At 40.1% G+C, this 20,391-nt stretch overlaps 1 protein-coding gene across 8 annotated transcripts in view; it reads left to right on the top strand.

The window, feature by feature from the left end:
* LOC122844678 (rap guanine nucleotide exchange factor 6-like) overlaps nt 1-11,784 on the top strand; it is a 129,722-nt gene extending 117,938 nt beyond the window's left edge. For all 8 annotated transcript variants that reach the window (XM_044140372.1, XM_044140373.1, XM_044140377.1 and 5 more), the window contains 8 exons: nt 104-324; nt 1,372-1,545; nt 1,629-1,775; nt 1,987-2,106; nt 3,977-4,232; nt 5,946-6,493; nt 7,319-7,648; nt 7,981-11,784. In XM_044140372.1, coding sequence (XP_043996307.1) covers nt 104-324; nt 1,372-1,545; nt 1,629-1,775; nt 1,987-2,106; nt 3,977-4,232; nt 5,946-6,493; nt 7,319-7,648; nt 7,981-8,003 — 1,819 coding nt within the window. In that variant the 3' untranslated portion in view covers nt 8,004-11,784. The remainder of the gene's footprint in view (nt 1-103; nt 325-1,371; nt 1,546-1,628; nt 1,776-1,986; nt 2,107-3,976; nt 4,233-5,945; nt 6,494-7,318; nt 7,649-7,980) is intronic.
* The last annotated feature ends 8,607 nt before the right edge of the window (nt 11,785-20,391 follow it).

Here is a 20,391-nt window from a genome sequence, read left to right on the forward strand (position 1 = left end):
TTTCTGTTCTGCCTCTCTTTTTCTTCACTTCCTTCATCCTCTGAATCTTCTCCAATCTAAATCTTTTTCCACTCATTTTCTTTCCCTCCATCTCCTCTATCAGGTCTTTGAGTCAAGGCAGCACCAACTCCAACATCCTGGACGTTCAGGGTGGAGCCCATAAGAAGCGCGTGCGCCGCAGCTCCCTGCTGAACGCTAAAAAGCTTTACGAAGACGCTCAGATGGCCAGGAAGGTGAAGCAGTACCTGTCCAACCTGACGGTGGAGACGGACGAGGATAAACACCAGATCATGTCCCTGCAGTGTGAACCGTCTTACAACACATGTGAGTTAACAGGAGTTTCTACATTATTAGTATAAACTATGGAGGAACAAAACTGACATAATTAATAATAATTCATTTTTAATTCACAAAAAATTTATGAGCTAAATTTATTATTAATTGCTAATTAATGAAAAAAAATTTATAATTGTAAAAAAATATTTTTAATTAATTAAAAATAATAAATTGATTATTTAGTTGATTTTTTAAATGATGTATTTTATATGAGTTGTGGTTAAAAATATATATTTTGTTTTTTACTTTTCCTTATTCAAACATTTTTGTCAGAATATGCACATATTTTTTTTCTTGAACATGTTTTGTCCACTCTCTCTATTTTAGAGATGCATGGAAAAGGAAAAGATAAATATATATATTTCTGCTTTTATTTTTTGTTTCTAATTCTAACTTTGTTTCTGAAGTTTTGTGTTTTGATTCGGTAAACTGAAAGTTAAAGAAGAAAAGTTGTTTGTATCTCAAGCTCCTAAAGCTCGACTGTTTCTCAGAAAATTAAATATATTTTCATTGACCATTGCTTAGTTTTGTAATATTCGCTCATGCTGCCCCCTAGCGGGCTTCCTCATATCCTGCAACAATGACATGATGACACAATCTGCATCTAATGATGGAGCTGGTAAAAATGTCTAAAAATTGATCTCTAAACCAGATAAACATAAATATGTTTAGTTTATCGCAGTTCAAGTTGCTGAATTATTTCTGAATTACTGATGTTGGTTTGTGTCACATCATATAAATACCCCAGAGAAACAGGAAGTTATGGATTAAAAATAGAGTTTCTAGACAGTCACATGAAAATAATAACATACATGGAGAAAATATCTTATTACTAGTGAAATAATCTGCCTGTGGAACTGGAACCTTTTCAATGATATTAAGGAATCAATCATGTAAAATCAGCTCCTATATCTTTCTGAAACGTTAATTGTAGGTTTTGTCTTGTTTTAAGTGTATAAAGATCATTGCTCACTGGTTGCAGTGAGTGACAGAGGTTGTAAATGTACATTTCTCATTAACTGTCTTTGTTTTCAGTGGGCAAAAATCTGAGCGAGAGGCGAGCAAACAAGTCGGACATGTCTCCGGTGTCCCTCAGGGCGACGTTACCTTCAGGGAAAACTCAGAACAGGGTGTCACAAGTCCTGCAGGTCCAGGTGCCTCTGAACCCTCTGAGGAAGAAGAGCGTTGCCAAGGACCTCGGCGCCGCCAGTGAGTTCTCCTCCAATAAGCTTCACCGATTCTTCTTGCTTCAGATATTTTGTCTTCATGATCTTATTTTTTCTTTCCGTTAGACTCAAATTCTCCGCAGGTGGTGAAGAAACCTTCAGCGAACTCGTCAGATGAGTGGAGCGCCAAGAGACCGTCTGATGACGCCGTCTCCACGGTGTCGTCACTCCACTCCAGCCCCACAGTGTCGCCTCAGGGCTCGCCACGCAAAGGTACGCAACATTTCTCCATCGATTACTGATTACACTTCATAAAACACTGACATGACAAACATGACATAGTACTTGTCTTGAACATGAAGGTTGTCATGAACAGATGTTATTTACAGGATCACACTGCAAAAACATAAAATCTTACCAAGTATTTTCAGTTCAGGATTTTGTTTCATGTGCTTCTTTCCATCTCTTTGATTTCTTCTGCCAGTGGGTGGCGCCGCAAAATCGCAGAACTCCAGCCAGATGAACTTATCGGGATCCTCGTCGTCGCTGACCAGCGACGCCAGCACAAAGACGGGCACCATCAGTCTGCGCAGCTACGGCATAGGTGGGGCCCTTCTCCACAAGAGGATCCTGCAGATGACCAGTCAGCATAGCCGAGAGAGCAGCAGGAACAGAGAGGGACAGAGTGAGGACGAGGCAGAGGCAGGGCAGGAAGAACCCAGGAGAGGAAGATCCAGGCAGCAGAGGAAACCAGAGGCAGGGCAGGTGTTACCCAGGAGATCAGGAACCCCAGAGACGCAGAGGGAGGAGCCCGCGGATCACTGCGGGTCTCCTCCTCCTCCCCAGCCTGGTGGCAGGACGCCCATCAGGGCGAGACTGTTGTCTCCTTTCAGGGTGCTGAGAGAGAGGAGTCAGTCCAGAGAGAGGCCGCTGCCAAAGAGCGAGGAAGCTTCTGGAGAGACTTTGTCCTCCTCAGCTCAGCAGGAGGCTGAAGGACAGACAGAGCAGAGAGTCAGGCGATCGGTCAGCCCCAACCCGTTCCTCTGGCTGTGCCGAGACCGACACAGCAGGAGGAAAACCATCTGATCCGCAGACAGACAGCGCCAGGAGATTAGTGCCTCCAAATGTTTCATAAAAATGATGTAGCAGCCAGAATGAGTGATTCAGTAACGAGAGAACAACTCCACACTGCAAAAACACAAACTCTTACCAAGTGTTTTTGTTATTTTTGGTGCATATATCTTGGTACTCCTGAAACAAGGTCTTCAGTGAGTTTCAGGAAGTTACATTGGCTGATTATTTTAACATTGATGTCTTGTTTTAAGTTTAATAATCTGCCAAAGTAACTGGATTTTTTCATCAATATTTAGGAATTACTGACTTAAAACAAGCTTCTATTTCTTGCTGAAAACTTACTTGAGTTACTTTTTCTTATTTTGAGTGTACTTATATATTTGTGCTAGAAACTAGACAAAAACTAAATCAGACTAGTCAAAAACAAAAGATTTAGTGTTTGCTGGTTTCAGAGATGCACCAGTCAGACCTTTAGAGCTGATTTATGGTCTCTGAAGTTTGGCACAGATTTGCCGTGTTGATGGTGTCCAGTCACAAACCACTGGCTATCAGTGCACTGCAAAAACACAGAATCTCACCAGGTATTTCTGACTAGTTTTTAGTGCAAATATCTGAATACACTTGAAATAAAACTAAACTAACTCACCTTTTCAGCAAGAAATAAGAGCTTGTTTTAAGTTCCATTGGCAAATTATTTTATTGGTGACATGGAAACATTTTGTAAGTGAAATAATCTGCCAATGGAAGTAGAATTGGGTTGCTAGGTAACGGGCTGGCTAGGCCGGGGTTGCTAGGTAACGGTACAGTTCTCTTTGTGGAATAATCTGCCAGTTCACCAATATTAAGGAATTATTGACTTAAAACAACGTCACATATCTTGCTGAAAAGTTGCTCGTCTGTCAGTTTTGTCTTATTTCAAGTTCACTAAGATATTTTCTCTAGAAACTAGACCATAAATGTTTGGTAAGATTTTGTGTTTTGTCCTGTGCGGTTCATTCTCTGATCAGAAAAGATTGTCTATTTGAGTTTTTCAGTGTGTCTGGTCTCCAGTTTGTCGTTTCTTCTTCAGTTAATGTTGAAGCATTAATCCTGAACAGAAAAACGTTCTCCACTAAACAAACTGTTGTTTTAGAAACAAACTTTGACAAAACGAGATTCGTCTCAGGTTTTATGTAACCAGCAATCTGTTCATTTACGTGTTACTGAGTTCTGCAGGTTCTTGTGATAAAAAGTTCCAACTATGAGTTGAAAATTGTTTCCCAATCATTTAAATGACAGTTAGTTAGTTTTAAGTGGATGAATGGAGGTTTGGTCGGACTGCAGGTAGTGTACAGAACAAACATCTTCAGGTTTTTGATTCTCCTTCCAGTCGTTTCATCCTGAATCTCCTCCGTCTTCAGGTTGTCCCCTCCTCCCTTCTGCCAAGTCGGACAACCTGTCGGACTCCAGCCACAGCGAGATCTCGTCCCGCTCCAGTATCTGCTCTGTGGACTCGGCCCAGGCCTCCGGACCGGACGACCGCTGTAACCGGGCCGGTTCCGGTACTGCTGCCACCGTTGCTGCTAACGCTACGGCTGCGACGGCTGCTGTGGTCGCTGAGGGCACAGCGGCGTTAAATGCACACTTAACTGCTGATTACAGCCAGCCCAGCACAAGGTAATTGGCTCTAGTTCAGTTCGTTTGATCTAATCTGTCTGCTTCATTATCTGAGCTTGTAAAGTGGAAGCCGTAATGAGATGATTTAGATTTTAGAGGAATCCCCTCAGGGTTCAGACCTGGTCCAGGAAACAGGACATTTAACAGAAAAATGGATTTTTATATTGTGATAAACCTTTTAATAATCAGATACAGTGCTGTGTTTCACATCCTTTCAACCTTTTCACTTTTTTTATGTTACAGCAGAAAGTTTGGACTTTACATAAAATAACTTGTATATTTATTTATGTTAGCTTGTAAGAATGCAGATTAAAGTGTTTGTGAACAACAATAATCACATTTTTCCCCTATATTGTTTTTATTATGGTTTTTTTACATCTGGGCTTTGACTGGACCATTCTAACATTTTTTACTGAGACCACAGCATTGGAGCTCTTTATGTATATTTAAGGTTTTCTTCCACAGTTGTCTTGTATTTACTGCCATCCATTTAAACCTTGTTCTTATTCAAGAAAAACATTCCCATAGCATGACCCCCCCACCACCGTACTGTTTGTAGCTTAGGGTTAGCTTGTACCCAGTGAGGGGCTCAGAAAAGAAGAAAAGATTTGTTGCTTGTCTCTTAGTAGGGATGTCATAGAAAGCAAGGCTGAATTTTCCTGGTTATTCAAATAAATTTGCAATAAAAAGCGTTGACATCAGCAGATATAACTTTTAAAAACTGTAGAAAAGATCAAGGGATGTGAAAACTGTCTGCTGTTTCAAATTACTTTCAACTAAACTCAATGTTTTGGCTCCTCTTCTTTATTCACCTCAAACTTTTGCACAAAACATCCACCTCTTGGCCATCTGCTGCCACTTCCTGTTTCCTCCCCCAGCTGCTTCCATTTACACTCATCCTCATTAAAAACTCCAGGAACTGGCAGTCATAAAACACAACACCTGTTTATTAGCATCGCCGTGTTTTACTGCTCTCCTCTCTCCAGGACAAAGTGTCGGCTTTTTAATCTGGCTGAGTAAACAACGCCGCGTTTTTATTGTCTCCACCTTCTTTATTGTCTGTCCATAATCAGGCCATTCTGTCTCATAAAGAGAAAACTGAAATATCTACTCCTCTGATATTACATTACCTTGGCAGCCTTGCTTTGTAGCATCGGCTTGTTTTATGAAATCCGGCTCGGTTTCATTGACTGTCTGGTTTGTCCTGTAAAATACTGTCAGAGAATCAAACGGCCGGTCTGGAAAAGATTGTTGACAGGAATCTTTTATCATGTAGGACAGATTTCTGTTTGGGCAACTGTGTCTTTAGTAAATTATGTTTTATCCTTCAGCCATTTCTCAGTTTTTATTGCCTTCATCAACAGAGGGTGATGTGTGTCTTTTATCAACTGGTAACCAGAACTCCCAGTACCCAGAACTCCCAGTAACCAGAACTCCCAGTAACCAGAACTCCCAGTAACCAGAACTCCCAGGAACCAGAACTCCCAGTAACCAGAACTCCTAGTAACCAGAACTCCCAGTAACCAGAACTCCCAGTAACCAGAACTCCCAGTAACCAGACCTCCCAGTAACCAGAACTCCCAGTAACCAGAACTCCCAGTTTCATCAAATTAATTTAAATGAGTCACTTAAATGTAATTTTTGAGATTAGCAGAAAAGTTTTTTTGAAGAGGAAACAGAAAATGAAACGTTTCTTCTCCTCCTGTCTCTCAGCTCTTCACTCGTGGCTCGAGGAGGACAAGCAGCGCGACCTTTCACCTCCTCCCTCTCCACGGAGGAGCTGACTCCGGACCACGCCTCCCTGTCTCTGGACTCGGTGGTGGACAGCGGCCGCGGCAGCTGGACTTCCTGTTCCTCCAACTCTCACGAATCCTTCCAAATCCTCCCCGCCTCGTCCTGCCGGCCCTGGGACCACGGCATCCACGGCCACCCGCTCTCCCTCCCCCACTCGCACCTGAGCGGCTTCAAACTCCCGGCGCTGGGCCGGACGACGGCTGAGGCGGACGCCGCCGGGCCCTCGTGGGCCGGCGACGCCGCCGCCGGTCGCCACACCAGAGACTCCAGCTCAGATCTGAGCGTCGCGGCGTGGGAGAGCCGGACGTCGTCGGGCTCCCTGTCGGACAACTACGAGGGGAATTACGGAACGATAAGGCGGCGAAACGCCTCGGAGTTTCCTTCCTCGCCGGCCAACGAGGAAGGAGGGCAAAGCGCAGACGCCTCGTACAAAACGGTGACGTCGAGCACAGAGAAGGGCCTGATAGGTGAGGGAGCCGAGCAGCGCTCACGCTCACCTCCTCTCCTGCATGCGTGTCCGTCTGTCCTGGAGGAAAATCAAAACACAGCAAGCAGAAAAGATTTATTTATAGAAAATTAAATATATGTACATATATTAGCCAGTAGGCTGATTAGATTTTTTTCTAATTAAACCTACAAACACACCATCCCCCGTTTCAGCTCAGGGATTTGTTTATGCCCTGCCGTCATCCATCTGATTAGTTTTATGTTTTTCTGTTAAAGGGCAGTATTATTTTTCTGAGTTTTTCATCAAGTTAAAATTAAAATTTACTTCATCAAAAACAAACCTGGAGTGTTGCTTTGATTCTACCATGAATGTTTGAGAAATCCGTTAGTCTCCATGACAACCAATCAGCTGTTAGCCCCGCCTTCGAGGCGAAGCTCCTCCTCAGATCTGCAGTTTCCAAACTTCTGGGTCTCGGCTCCTTCAGACTAGCCAGCAGCAGTTAGCAGACGCCTGGTGGAGCTGCTGGTTAAATGTTAACAGAGGAGCCGTGTTGTCGACTTCCTGAAGGCGGAGCCTCACACAGACCAGGAGGTTTTAAAGAGACAGAGACCCCATTTTAATTTCATAAATATCATATTTGATACATGTAGCATTGTTACTAAAGTTAACGTAGCTAATCGATCACGCTGGGAAACATAATACTGCCCCTTTAATTTTCCATGTTTTGCATGTTGTGTTCATGAAGTTTATTTAATTTTTCCATTTTTTCCCTCTTTTGTTTTCTGTACATCACATCCTTCTTTTCCTCCATCCTCCTTTTATTTCCACCTTCACATCCATCCAGTGTACTGTGTCACGTCCCCCACTAAGGACGAGCGTTACCGAGCTCCCCCTCCCACCCCTCCAGGCTACCAGGGTCTGGCTCTGGGCGACCTCGGGGTCGCAGACGGAGTAGCCGGCGGGCCGGGGTCTCCGGCCCCCCGACCCCCTCACCTCAGGCCTCCAGACTACAGCGTGGCCCTGCAGAGGAGCAAGCTCCTGCAGAGCCCCGGAGCGGCCAGCGGGCTGGCCGAGGCGCGGAGGCTTCAGCTCCGAACGGCCAGCCCCATTCAGGGCCCGTCCAGACCGCCCAGCGCCGTCCCCCCAGCCCAGGACCTGGCTGACAGCGAGGACGGTACGTCACAGTCCGGCTTCGCTTTCCTCCGCCAACCAGAAACCATCAGCTATTATTATTCCATTTTATTCATTTAAATTTGACTGGAACCAACAACTGAGGACCAGTTCACTTCTCCAAATGTAAAAGTGACGAAACGTCAAACATGATTTCATTACTGGTTAATGCAATAAATGATAATATTGTTTTGTAAAGAAAACTTCACACAATCACCAGGAACAGTAAAGTATTCCTGTATTTTTCACCGCCTGCTGAATAGTTGATGGTTTTGTTTTTTGGTTTTAGAGTTGCACTAAAAAAAGTGAAATGTTGTCCCATCTTCTCTGTTCCAGATGAGCAGGTGTCGGCGGTGTGAAGTCATCAGCCTGGGGTCATCATGTGACCTCTGGACTTTTATGGACCCGTTTCACAAATCAGAGATTTTAGAGACTTTTTTTAAAATGAGAACTTGTGAACAAAGCTGGAAGAGGCGATGGCATCGCAGGAGACAGACGTTTATCAACAGAAGGACAGAGAGACGACATTTATGCCTCGCTGGAAAACCGGACCGCCGTACCTCCGTTCGCTCTCCAGGCTCCCTCCGCTGCACGTTTACTCGTCTTTGCTTTAACTCGACGTTTTGCTTTAATCAGCTGGATTTATGAGCTTGCAAATGTGAACTCCTTGGTTTCATTCTTTTTAACTTGAATGTAAATTATGAAGATCCACAGCTCTCAAAACAAATGATTCAGAGAGTTTTAAGTGTTTTGAGATTTTTCTTTTGCGTTCCCTCACAATAAGTTATCAAAAACATTCTGCTCTGTTTTACAGCCCAAATGTCACCTATTTAAATTTCACACATGCACATTTAAAGAAAACGTGTTCATACATTCTTAAGTACTTGGTGCATAAATCTGATTGAAAATCGATTTATTAACTGCATGTTTACATTTGTTTGTATCTGAGATGTAGAAACGACTCTTTGAACATTTCGGACTACAAACACAAAAAAAAATCTATCAAAACTGACTTTAAAATAACACAATAGTTTCTGTCTTTATCCTAGAAGGAATGGAAAGAGAGCTGTTGTATTTTACTGGGATGCTGCTGGTGGATTTTCATCCTAAATAAGAAGATATAGAACATCAGGTATCTCAAAAACCAGATATTAATGAACAGATAATAGCAGAAAGACGTTCAGTATTCAGTTATGATAAATTATTGTGAGGGAACACAAAAGAAAAAAAATCATCCATAGTTTTCTAATCATTAAAACCTAAAAGGCACTGATAAATATTTTTCAAAAGGTGAAAAAAGAGAAAATCTTCAGAAATCTCTCATGTCTGTGTAGCACTTCCTGTCCCGTCGTTCTGAAACTTTGCGTCACTTTCTCCTCCTCGTTGTGTGTGTGTCTGTGTGTGTGTGTGTGTGTGTGTGTGTGTGTGTGTCGCTGCTTCCTGCTCGTTCTATAAAACCTGGATTAAAATTCGGTTTTAATGAGCTGAAGAACAAATGCCTCACTGCCTCCTGCAGAGTAAAAAACCCTCAATTTATTGCAGCCGCTGTAATAAAACAATAAATTAACACACACACACACACACACACACACACACACACACACACACACAACCAAAAGGACAGTGTTTACGTGGAGACGTGTGTGTGTTTTGTGTGCAGTGTTTACTGGTTGTCTGTGGAGTTACGAGCTTCTTTGTTGCACCTCGTCTGGGTGAGAAGAGCTACAAAATAATGCTGCGTCAGCAAAAAATAATGCTGCATTATAAACAAATTTACAGCTGATCCCTCTGCAGCCTGACTGGCTTACATCTCTCAAAATACGTGTATTTTGTATAATATGTAAAGAAAATGCTGGAAGATTTGTTTTGGAAGCAGGAGCAGATTTGTACAGAAATAATTTTTTTTAGTTTTTAACTGGAATCTTTTTTTTTCCCTCTCTCCGTCTCTGTTCTGTTTGCTTCCTGTAATTTGCTTTTGCCACACAAAGACTTGAAATGATCACTGCTAATGTAAGTAAGTATATACTGATACTCACAGCAGATTTATAAATTTGTACATATATATTTTTGCTGTTCCTTTGCCATAATTTAATGTAAACTGAGTCTGTATAAATGTGCAGAGAGGATATTTTTGAATATTTGTGTTGAAAGTTTTGGAGTCTAAAGGAATTAGTTTTGGTTCTTGTCATATTTTTGACCCGTTCTCCCCGTTTTGATGCTGTTTGCTGAAACTTTGGATCTTTGAGTGAAATTGCTGCTGAGTTTTGGGAGGATGTAGCAGAGTGTGTGTGTGCGTGTGTGTGTGCGTGTGTGTGTGTGTGTGTGTGTTTGTGTGTGTGTGTGTGTGTGTGTGTGTCTGTGTGTGTGTGTGTTTGGGATCAGAACAAGTCTTTTTCTTTTATTTGAGTTGCTCAGTGCTTCGCTGCTCTCACATTATTTCCAACTCACAACGTTTGTAGTTGCAGTTCTGCTTTGGAGGCTCCTGCCTTGGTGACGCCAGGCGAGTTCATGCAAACTCCCGACGCTGAGAGGAGCTTTTTGTTGCCTGGATGTCTGAACTAAAGAGAAAATCCTCGCTCTAATTCCACACTCAGCTAAACATAAAACTCTCTCTCTGCTTGCCTGAAAGCTTTTATTTTGGCCCTCACCTCTTGGTATTTTGTCGTTAATGTCACTTTGACGTTTTGCACAACTGCTTTACTTGTATTCTTAAACTGAAATCAGTGTTAAAGAAATGACAGAATTTTGTGCAAAGTTTTTCAGATTCCTTCTGAAAGAGAGAAATAATGAAAACAGTCTTTGTTAAACAAAGTATTGATAATATTCTAAAATAAAACAATAAATAAGTGAACTAGCTTTGCGAAAACGTGACTCTTTAAGCCAAATTTTCCAAATCCAGTTTGTTCTGTTACAGGTAATATTAAAGTTCAAATTAATACAGAAAGCAACTCTGATCTTCTTGTACCTGCACTGCAAAACATAAACTCTTTCCAAGTTTAGTCTGGTTTCTAGTGCAAATATCTCAGAGGACTTGAAATAAGACAAAACTCAATTACAAGTAACTCTTCAGCAAAATAGAAGAGATTGTTTTAAGTCATAAAATACTTAATATTGATGAAAATCTTCTGGTTCCACTAGCAGATAAATTCACTGAGAACAGACATTTTTTCCATATCATGAGTGAAATAATATGAAGGAATTATTGACTCATAATAATAGCATTATCTTGTTGAAAGGTTACTTATGAGTTAGTTTTTTCTTAAGGTATTTGCACTAAAAAACAGACTAAAATTACTTGGTAAGATTTAGTGTTTTTGCAGTGTGCTTTCTTATTGAAGTCCTGCTCTCTCTCGCTGTCCTGCAGCCAGGAGGAGCTGCAGTGAGTTCCTTTTAAAAATCTCCTTTAAGCTTCATTCATTCAGGAATGGCCAACATTTTGAACAGTTGTTCAAGTTTAAACAACCGTTTTCTTTTTATTATTGAATCTTTGAGCTGAAAAGTTAATTTCTTGATTTTTACTTCAGTAAAAATTGTTTAAAAAAAAAAAGTTTGATTTTTTTCAGTTTTTTTCTCCTTTGTTCATTTTAATCCACATATTCTTAGAACTCAGAAATGCTAATTAGTGTTTTTTCTGTTATCAAAAGCCCCAGCTGTAGTGTTTCCTCTCTAAAAGAGCAAAATGAACACATGAATGTGTTTCTTTGAAAATAGAACGAGAAAAACAACAATTCCCTCACCTCAGAAAATAATTTAGCCCTTTGTTCCTTTGTTTCCTGGAACGCAATAAGAGAGACGTGGATGTGTGTTTTTGTGTGTTTGTGTAAACGTCTTCTGGCATTACAGCAGAAATGCACAATAAGCTTAAATGTGGAGAGTGAGCTGCACAATCTTGTACAGAGGTATTAACTGGTCTGTGGCTAAACGTCGGCTTCTCGTCTCTCACCTATAGATGTTGTAACTTATGTCTTTTAGAAAGACAGACATGAATTTAGCTTGTACGCTTTTTATCTATTTTTTACAAGTGATTGTAAATAGTTGTTATATTTTTGTTTAAAAGAATGTTTAAAAAATGAACCATTAACTTTTATTTCTCGGAGTCTACTGATATTAATTTGGACAATGAATAAAATGTTAAACTGACAGTTGGTGTTTTTATTATTAATGTTAAGTTCAAAATAATCTTTCAGATTGTTTCTGCAGCTGAATTTGACCTCAGAAAACAGAATGTTGGAGCTGAAAACTAAATCTAATCAGAGAAAGAAATTTTACAAAAATAAATTTACAGTTTCTATAAATCTAATATTGCAATCATTTAATGTTGCATATTATTTTTGAGTTTTCACTTTTACATGATTTGATCCAAACAATGGAAAGTTATTTTTAATCATTGATTTCTGTTTATTCAAACTGAATTTGATGTTTATTTGTTGATTTTTTTTATCTCAACACTTGTAATAAACACGTGTAAAAACTCGAGGCCCGGGGGCCAAATCTGGCCCCTTGCAGCTTTTTATGTGGCCCTCCAGACTCTAAAAGGACACATAAACAGAAACATTCATATATCTGTGTGCTTAAATGTTATTTTATCAGTCAAATCAAATCAATTTTTATAAATTTACTGCCAAATTACATCAATCAGTCCCTCCTGTTTCTTACAAATTATTCACACAAAAATCAACAAATCCCTGAACTTTTTCACTCTAATGCATAATTGTGATTTTATTGCAGATTTTTGGAAAAAATGTTGAAAAACTTTGGATCTAAATGACTGCTGACTCCCACCTGCAGGTGGCAGTGTTTCTTCTTCAGCTGCTTCAGCCTTGATGTGAAGTTATAGTCCATATGGTGAGAAATATGCAGAAATATTCCTAAATTAGTACCGCAAACACTTTGATTTTTATAGAAAAACAATCACAAAATCCTGGAGGGACTGAAAAGATTCTCAATATTATCTAATTATAAGAATTTATTTATATTTTAACAGTTTTGTTGGCAGGTTTTGACTATACATTCTGGTACAACCGGCCCTTTAAGAGCATTCATCACCTTGATTTGGCCCAAAATGAAAGTGAGTTCGACACTCTGCTTTATAAGGTAGAAATTCTCTTCTAATGCCACTTTTATTTCTTTTTGCTCATCTACTGCTTTGTTCAGCACTTCATCAGATCTGATCCAAACTGGAGAGCGCTCAAGGTCGGCCTGTTTTTTATTGTTCATTAAAGTTTTACTGTCGGGAGTCGAGTTGGTCGACTTCCCTGTGTGACAGGAAGTCTCTGTGTTTGGATGCACACATAAGCACTGACCAACCACAAGAAGGCCTAATTTTATTTCCAAACCAACTGATTATAGTTTCATTTTGGCAGCAGATTTTTGGAGTGAATCTCTGAACCGATTCACCCGAGTTGAGGATCTCTGTAGCTCCCCCAGAGTTACCGTGGGCAGCTTAATGGTCCAGTATAGACAGAAGTAACTGGTTGCACTTTATTTTATTGATGGGTATTAACCAGAAGAATACATACAAATTAAATTTAAATGTAAACATTTGTAGATTTTTGAGGAAAAAGCAAAATGTTTCTTCCAGTTTATGTGGTATTTTGTTTTTACCTAATATCACAAAAGTCACATTAAAGTTTGTACAGTGAAAAATGTAGAAAGGTAAAAGCTCTGAGTACATTTCAGAGACCAAAACTAATTTCTGGAAAAAAGAAAAGTATTTATGGCTTAAAGTTGGTGGAACAAACATAAAATGAACCAGGATTTCCAGTTTAAAAGCCACCAACGCTCAGGATTTGCCTAAAATTGTGTTTCTGTTGGTTTTGCTCTCAGATTTAATCCCTGTTTGGGCTGAAATTTATTTCAAATACAGTATTATTCAAGATATAGATCAGGACAAAATAAATCTGGATTGTGTCTCATACTTGGGATGTGAAACACGGGATAAGTCAGCAAGTCATTCTTATTAAGACACAATGCTTAATTAAATCAAAATGAGGTTTAAATATTTTCCTTTTGGTTTGAATTGACTGTTGAGTGAAAGTGGGGAGGAAAGGTTTCACTAATTATCTTGTTAGAGGCGATGGGCTGATGACAAGAGAAGTTAAAGCTCAGATCCAGGTGGGATTTCTCTAAAACAAAATGAAATACCCCCAGCTGAAAGTATGTCACAAAGGGTGAAGGAGCCCCTCTGCATGGCAGGAGAGGAAACTCAGGAAAAAGAGGAAATAGGACTCCAAGGTGTTGTAATGTGTGCAACCTGCATTCACATCGGTGTGTGCGCACGTCTCACCTTTCCGCTGTTTTGACTTTGAAGTTGTGACTTTGTCGGGAGCAGGATCCCAGAGCAGGAGGTGGGAAAACGGAAACCTGGCTCCTGAGGTGCGTGCTCACACATGGGGTCTGGCTTTTAGCATATTCCTGTCTAAATGAAAATTTGTGAAGCAAAACAGCTTGGAAAGATATTCCGTCACCTGTAAAGTCTCAGCATATCTGCCCTTGGGTTTATGTGCTTTTGCTGCCATGTATGCAAGAATCTAAAAGTAAAACGGTGCATTAAACTGCCATGTCTTGTTTTAAATTTAGTATTTTTCTTTCTGTCGTGAATATTAATTAAAATGCTACGGCCCTTCAGCAAGCTAAGACATTACTCTTTGACTGTGTTTCCATTAACCATAGAATTGCACAAATTGAAATTACAAAAATAAATTTGCTTATGTAAACACAGAATTTAAAAAAAACAACATGTCTTTCCATAAAATATTTTTGGTGGTTTTCTGTTGTTGTTTTCCGACCGGAGAAGCACAATACCAAGTTAATCCTCATTGCAGTCCGCCATAGTTGTAATTTGTCTTCCCGCTGGGGTGTATCAGGGCGCAGAATAGTGACGTTTGTCGAGTATTGATGACATAAAGGCCGGATGAACGAGATGGATGCCGCCTGTAAACGTAGCCTCAGTTTCGTCGCCTGTTATAACAGGCGAAAGCCGTGAAGAAGAAGACAGGAAGTAGTCTTGTTGGTGGTTTGTAGTTTGTTTTTGTATTTTCGGTTGCTCCACCAGAGCAGTTGTGCTGTTTAAAATATGGTTAACACTTTTTTTAGGAACCTAGCGGTTCTGTTCGGTTCTGTTCACTCCAGCCTCTTTGGGGGGCTTTAAAAACCAGAATGAAATGTGATCAAGCCAGTGATACCGTCTGCTCAAATCAGTTACCTTCTTTTTTTTATTCCCGTTTCATAAAAGAGGAATGTGAGTTTGAGGTTCATTAGCAGCTACAGTTGACTGAGATCTCGAACTGCAAATGTCAACAAGGTCTCACAACAGAAGGTTGTTTATTTTGGAGAGATGTTGCTTTGCTTGTCAGTTTATCAGCAGGAGAGAAAGCAAAAGTCTGAGAAATATTGGCAAAAGAATCGTTTTTAGATCCTGATATTTACCGGTCAAAGTCATAGTTGTAGCCTCACATTAGATGTTTAATGTTAGGCATTTTTAAATCACCATATCATCTTCAATTTCAAGAAAAATGTGAATGTCTTTAGAAACATGCTCATTTGCTGTACACACTGCTTCCTTGCTGCACCATTTCACTGGTCGCCAAACGTTACAGTGAGGCGTTTCAGAGTCCTCCCAGCCATTTGTCACGAGTCCTCAAGGTTTCCCTCTGCTTATAAAAGGTTGAGGTCAGCGTCCTTGAATCTCACGTTCCTCTGCAGATAAATAACAGGCGACCCACCGACTGCAGCCCGAGGCTCCAAGGACTCCAGGTCATCCTTTAACTCTTTTTGTTCACAAATACTTTACCTTTCTGTGACGTTCAGTTGTCAGATTGATCCTTCATGATCTGTCATGAGACAACATAATTATTAACTTTTTCAGTTCAGAGAACAATAAGTCAGGTTAAAGCATAAAGCTGTCTTTATGGTCAGAAAACATGAATGAATCTATTGTGAAATTAGCTTTGCTCTGTTTTGGACACTTTTATGAGCTTCTTGCAGCCCCAGTCTCTACCAAAACTGAATTACCTTCAACACAAATCACCCAACTTATAAATGTTTAACACATCAGGAAGTTCCTCTCAGTATTTTATTACAATACTCAGATTTCATGGCGAATTAGAACACTATGTGAGATCTTTTTACTTTCTCTTATAGTATAATTTTATGCGTAGAATCTTTTGATATTTTATGAGATAAAATTCAAAAATAATAATTTTATTACAAAGTTCCTCTCCTGCTCTTCCACAGATGGCCATAAGGGGGCAGTGCTGCTTTTTCACAAACGCTGCATGTGGAGCAGCTCAACCTCTCCGTGTTCATGCCCTCAGGCTTTAGGCAAGATTTGTGAAAGAGGACTATTTGAAGAGCATGTTTCGCCCCAGAGGTTGGCCATCCTATTAAGGTGCAAATTACCAACACGTAGTCTGTGCTGGAACAATGCAAACCCGGCTTTGCGGAGGAGGTGATCGCATCTTCCACCACTCAGTCTGCCCTCTTAAGCCTCCCCTCACTCCGCTTGCTGATGAATCTTGGTTCTCCTGCCGCTCCATGCTGGGATTTGATTGTCAGTTTTAATGGGTGGTCACATATGTGTGGTGATTCCCTCTAATGGTTGTGTGCAAACATTTGTGGGTGCACATTAGTGTCGTATATTGTCATTCTGTGTGTGGGATAGAAGTGGTTGCTAAGTGTATCATGTCTCTGTTAACTGCAGAAGACGCTGAAGTGTTGATCGTTAACTTGAACCTGCAGAATGACACGTCCAAATTAACCCTGTTTATGTCTCTATGTAGAAACATACTTGAATTTATTGATTGGACTTTCTTTAGCCACGTTGCTCAGTTACATTTCCTTGAACCCAGTTTTAACTTTAGCCCCAACACCAAGTCTGGAAACTCTTGCAAGGTTTTGACAGATAGAGAAAAAGTGAGAAATGGCCTGAAGTTCTTTGTTTTTCCACAGACACTGCTGCTGCGGAGCGAGAGGTAAACTGCAGTTCACATCCTCTTTTGTCCCTTTTTAAGTAAAGCTGGCAAAGGATCACTCCAGAAGTGACTGTGTCTGTGTGTTGGCAACAGGTTGAGTCTGATTCTGAGCTGTGGAAAAGAAAAGTACTGCTGAAAGCTTAAGAATCGGTTTCAACCCTGCTGAATGTAACAGAGAACATCCGCAGGTTTTAGCATATCCTCCAAAAGTGGATGAAGAAATTAGGAAACTCTTTCCTGATTTCTTGTATTACATTCTCCATAGAAAGTAATTCTGACCCAGAAGTTGAATTCTCTTTGCCCTCATCTTTGCTGGATGAAACGATTTTGCTAACATTTACTTTGTCCCTTTTTTTATTTACTCCACATGTGTCAAACTCAAGGCCCGGGGGCCAAATCTGGCCCGACGTAGCTTTTTATGTGGCCCTCTGGACTCAAAATTACATCAATAAGTTCCTCCAGGTTTTTCACAAATCTGCAAAATTCACACAAAATCACCAGATTCCCACATTTTTCTGATTTTACTGCAGATTTTCTCAAAATTGGTCCAAAACATTGAGTTTGATTGACTGCTGCCTCAGTTATAGGCCGTGATCGATACGGCAAGTGATAAAAAGTCACATTAAACATCATACATTACAAATATGAACATTTTGGTAACACTTTGATGGGTTGTGAATAAGAAAGTATTACTGATTAAACTTTTAAAAAATATGTAGCTTAATGTTATGAGAGCTAAAGTTTAATCAGGAATACTTTTATAACAAATTTATGTTGGATCATGATTTCTTGGTTAATGTCAAGTTGTCACAACAAAGACATTTTGAATAATGTCAACTTTGTATTAAAAGTGTCATGATTTACTGAATGACACTTTATGACAACAGTCATTAATATTCATGAAGACTAACTCATGTTCATGAGTTCAGGTGTTATGTCATGTTTGTCAATCTCATTAACTTTCCCCTCTTTAGAAAACATGCCTAACTCTGTTTTCTCTGCTAAATTTGTGTTTATCTCAAACTTTGTCCACTCTCATCCAAAAACTGTTAATTGACACAACTTCAATAATGCATTTGCCTCCTGCTCAGTGTGTTTCCACCTTATCTTCTGCAGCCAGCTGGGCCTACAGATTGCCTGTCATTTCTACATCTCATCTTTAAGCCCATTTTCTGTACATGAAATGAACATATTGTTGCTGCCTCACTCAGTGGTTGACTTAGAGCCTTTCAGAAATCCCACAGAAACGGATTAACTGCACCTTTTTCAACTCAACAGTATTGGAACTAAGGTAAATGTGCTTTGGACCCGTTTGTCTTCATGAGTGTCCATGGAAGATGTGCACTGTGAAATAGCTGATATTCAAAACAAACATGTCAAACAAATGCTTTTGTGCCGCTTTACAGAATCACAGATCTGAAATTGAGGACCAGCGAGGAGCAGAGAGCCAGAAGAGAGGGAATATTAGAACGAGTGAAGTGATAAAAACAGAAAGAGAGAGACAGAGATCTACACAGATCCATGAAACATCCCTACTAAGCAAACTGGGGAGAAGCTGCAAAGAAATGGATGAGAGCGGTGATGGGGGTGCTTAGCGGGAGGCCGCTCTTTTGAACTAGAGAGGAGGGAAGGATGCGGCGCGTACCAAACTGCAAACCAGCAGATTAAAGACGGAGAGATCACAACTGATGAGACGGGGGAAAATAGAGACTAAAACCTCAGCAAGTTTAGGAAAAGAGGAAAGGAGACAGGAGAAGGAGACGAGGCGACGAAAGGTCCAATCTCCCCCGGTGTCTCTGAGCTGCAGCCGGGACTTTGATCCTGCACTTCATTTAAAATCCACTGTAGGAAACCTTCCCACTTTACAGGATTAAACCCTCATTCCACTTTATTTGGAATATGAAATATTACTCGCATACATCCAGGATGAGTTCAAATTAAAAAGTTTTTTTCACAACTTAAATTCAGAGACCTGGTGCAGAAAGAGGGCGATCCTGGCTGCTCATCATTTCTGTCTTTGTTCCTTCTCTCTCATCGCCCTTATAAAGGTGAAACCTGAAGAGAAATTTTAAAGTCTTACTGCAATTTTCCCCCCACTCTAATGTGACTCATTATGTCTTCTGAATTAAACCACCATTAGTGCACAGCGAGGCACATTAGTATTAGAGAGGGAGCAAAGAGGGGGAAATGTTTTTATCAGACATTTTTCATCAGCCTTAAAAGCTACAAAACCCAGGAACATTTGATGTGCAACACTGACAAATGTTGTTTTTCTTTTTTAATATAATATATTCAAGTGTTTGTAACTCTTGATAAGAAGATCAGATACTGGATCAGTATTCCTTCCCACATGATAAAGCTAATAAGCAGTAAAAACTCGTGATCTGGATCTGACATCAGCTGTAAACAGACACAGGGAGTGTGACAGTCCCTTGGTAAAACCAGCATTTACTACCAATATTTGTGGTTTAAAGACAAAAAGTTTAAGGTGTATCAATGCTTTTCTCATGTTAGTAAGATTACATTCACACTGCAGCCTGAAGTGACCCAAATCCGATTTTTAATTAAATCGTTCACATTTCCAAACATATGCTTTTTATTTGGGATCTCCAGTGTGAACTGCAAACTACCTGAAAGTGTCCCGCATGCGCAGTAGAGGGCGCAATAACGTTACACGTTGAGAGTGTTTTGCCAACCGCCATTAAAAAGAAGAAGAAGAAGCTCTCAGTGTTTGCGGAAGTAAACATAGATGCTAACGGTGAAGCATATCATACGATTTTTAAGTTGTCCGACCGGAGCGAGCAAATTTACAACCTAATCCTCATTATGATCCGCCATGTTTTCCTTCCCGCTTCCTCATATCAGGGCGCAGAATAGTGACGTTTGTCGAGTATGGATGACGTTCAGGTCGTTTGAATGCGACCTGGACGTATAGAAACCTTTGAAAAGATCAGATAGAGTACTGGATATCCAACTGACTTGGATCGTATTTAAAAAATACAAACCTGATCTGTGTTGTTCAGACTGTCATGAAAAGATCAGGTACAGGTCGCATTAAACCCCAAAAGTCTGAACTGCGTCACTTTAGCCTGCAGTGTGTACTTAGGCTAAAGGTTCCTGGTATAAAACTTTATGTTCAAGGAGTTGAACATAAAAAATAAATGTGGCAAAAGGTATGTTTAAAAAGAAAATATGTCAGTTGGATGATTTGACAACATTAGTGCTTCTGTGTGCGATAAAATCAGGTCATGATGTCTAAGAACTGTGTTTACTGTGTTTACAGCCTCACTCACTCCAGAAAATGTTAGATTAAGTGTTTTTCTGCAGCATCATGCTGCTTGGCCATTCCTTTTAAGTCTGGAAATAGATTTTTGAGTTTATCTGCTTTTATGCTTTGGCTTACACTCTATAAACCAAAGAGACGAAAAATAATATATGTATTATATGTATACAAATGATGTCGGATATGCCGAGCTAATAAATAAATTAGCTACCAAACAAAATATAACAAAACGCGGCACACCACAGTCTGTTAGGCAGAATTTATTAAATGATGCCCTTTAATCCCCCCGGCTTCAATATTACATCACAACCTGAGGGCTAATACGGATTTATTCTTTATAAGCAAAACTAAAACATTAAACCACAATGAATGACAAAAACCTTTTAAAAAATCTTATTTTAAAACTGTTTCCTGCGCTGCAGCTGCACAGGTGTTGTGAATAATGTCTAATGAAACATCTCCAGCTCTGGACGGGTTTGGGAAGGATAGAAC

The sequence above is a fragment of the Gambusia affinis genome, linkage group LG15 (assembly GCF_019740435.1).
Source record: "Gambusia affinis linkage group LG15, SWU_Gaff_1.0, whole genome shotgun sequence".
Lineage (NCBI taxonomy): Eukaryota > Metazoa > Chordata > Actinopteri > Cyprinodontiformes > Poeciliidae > Gambusia > Gambusia affinis.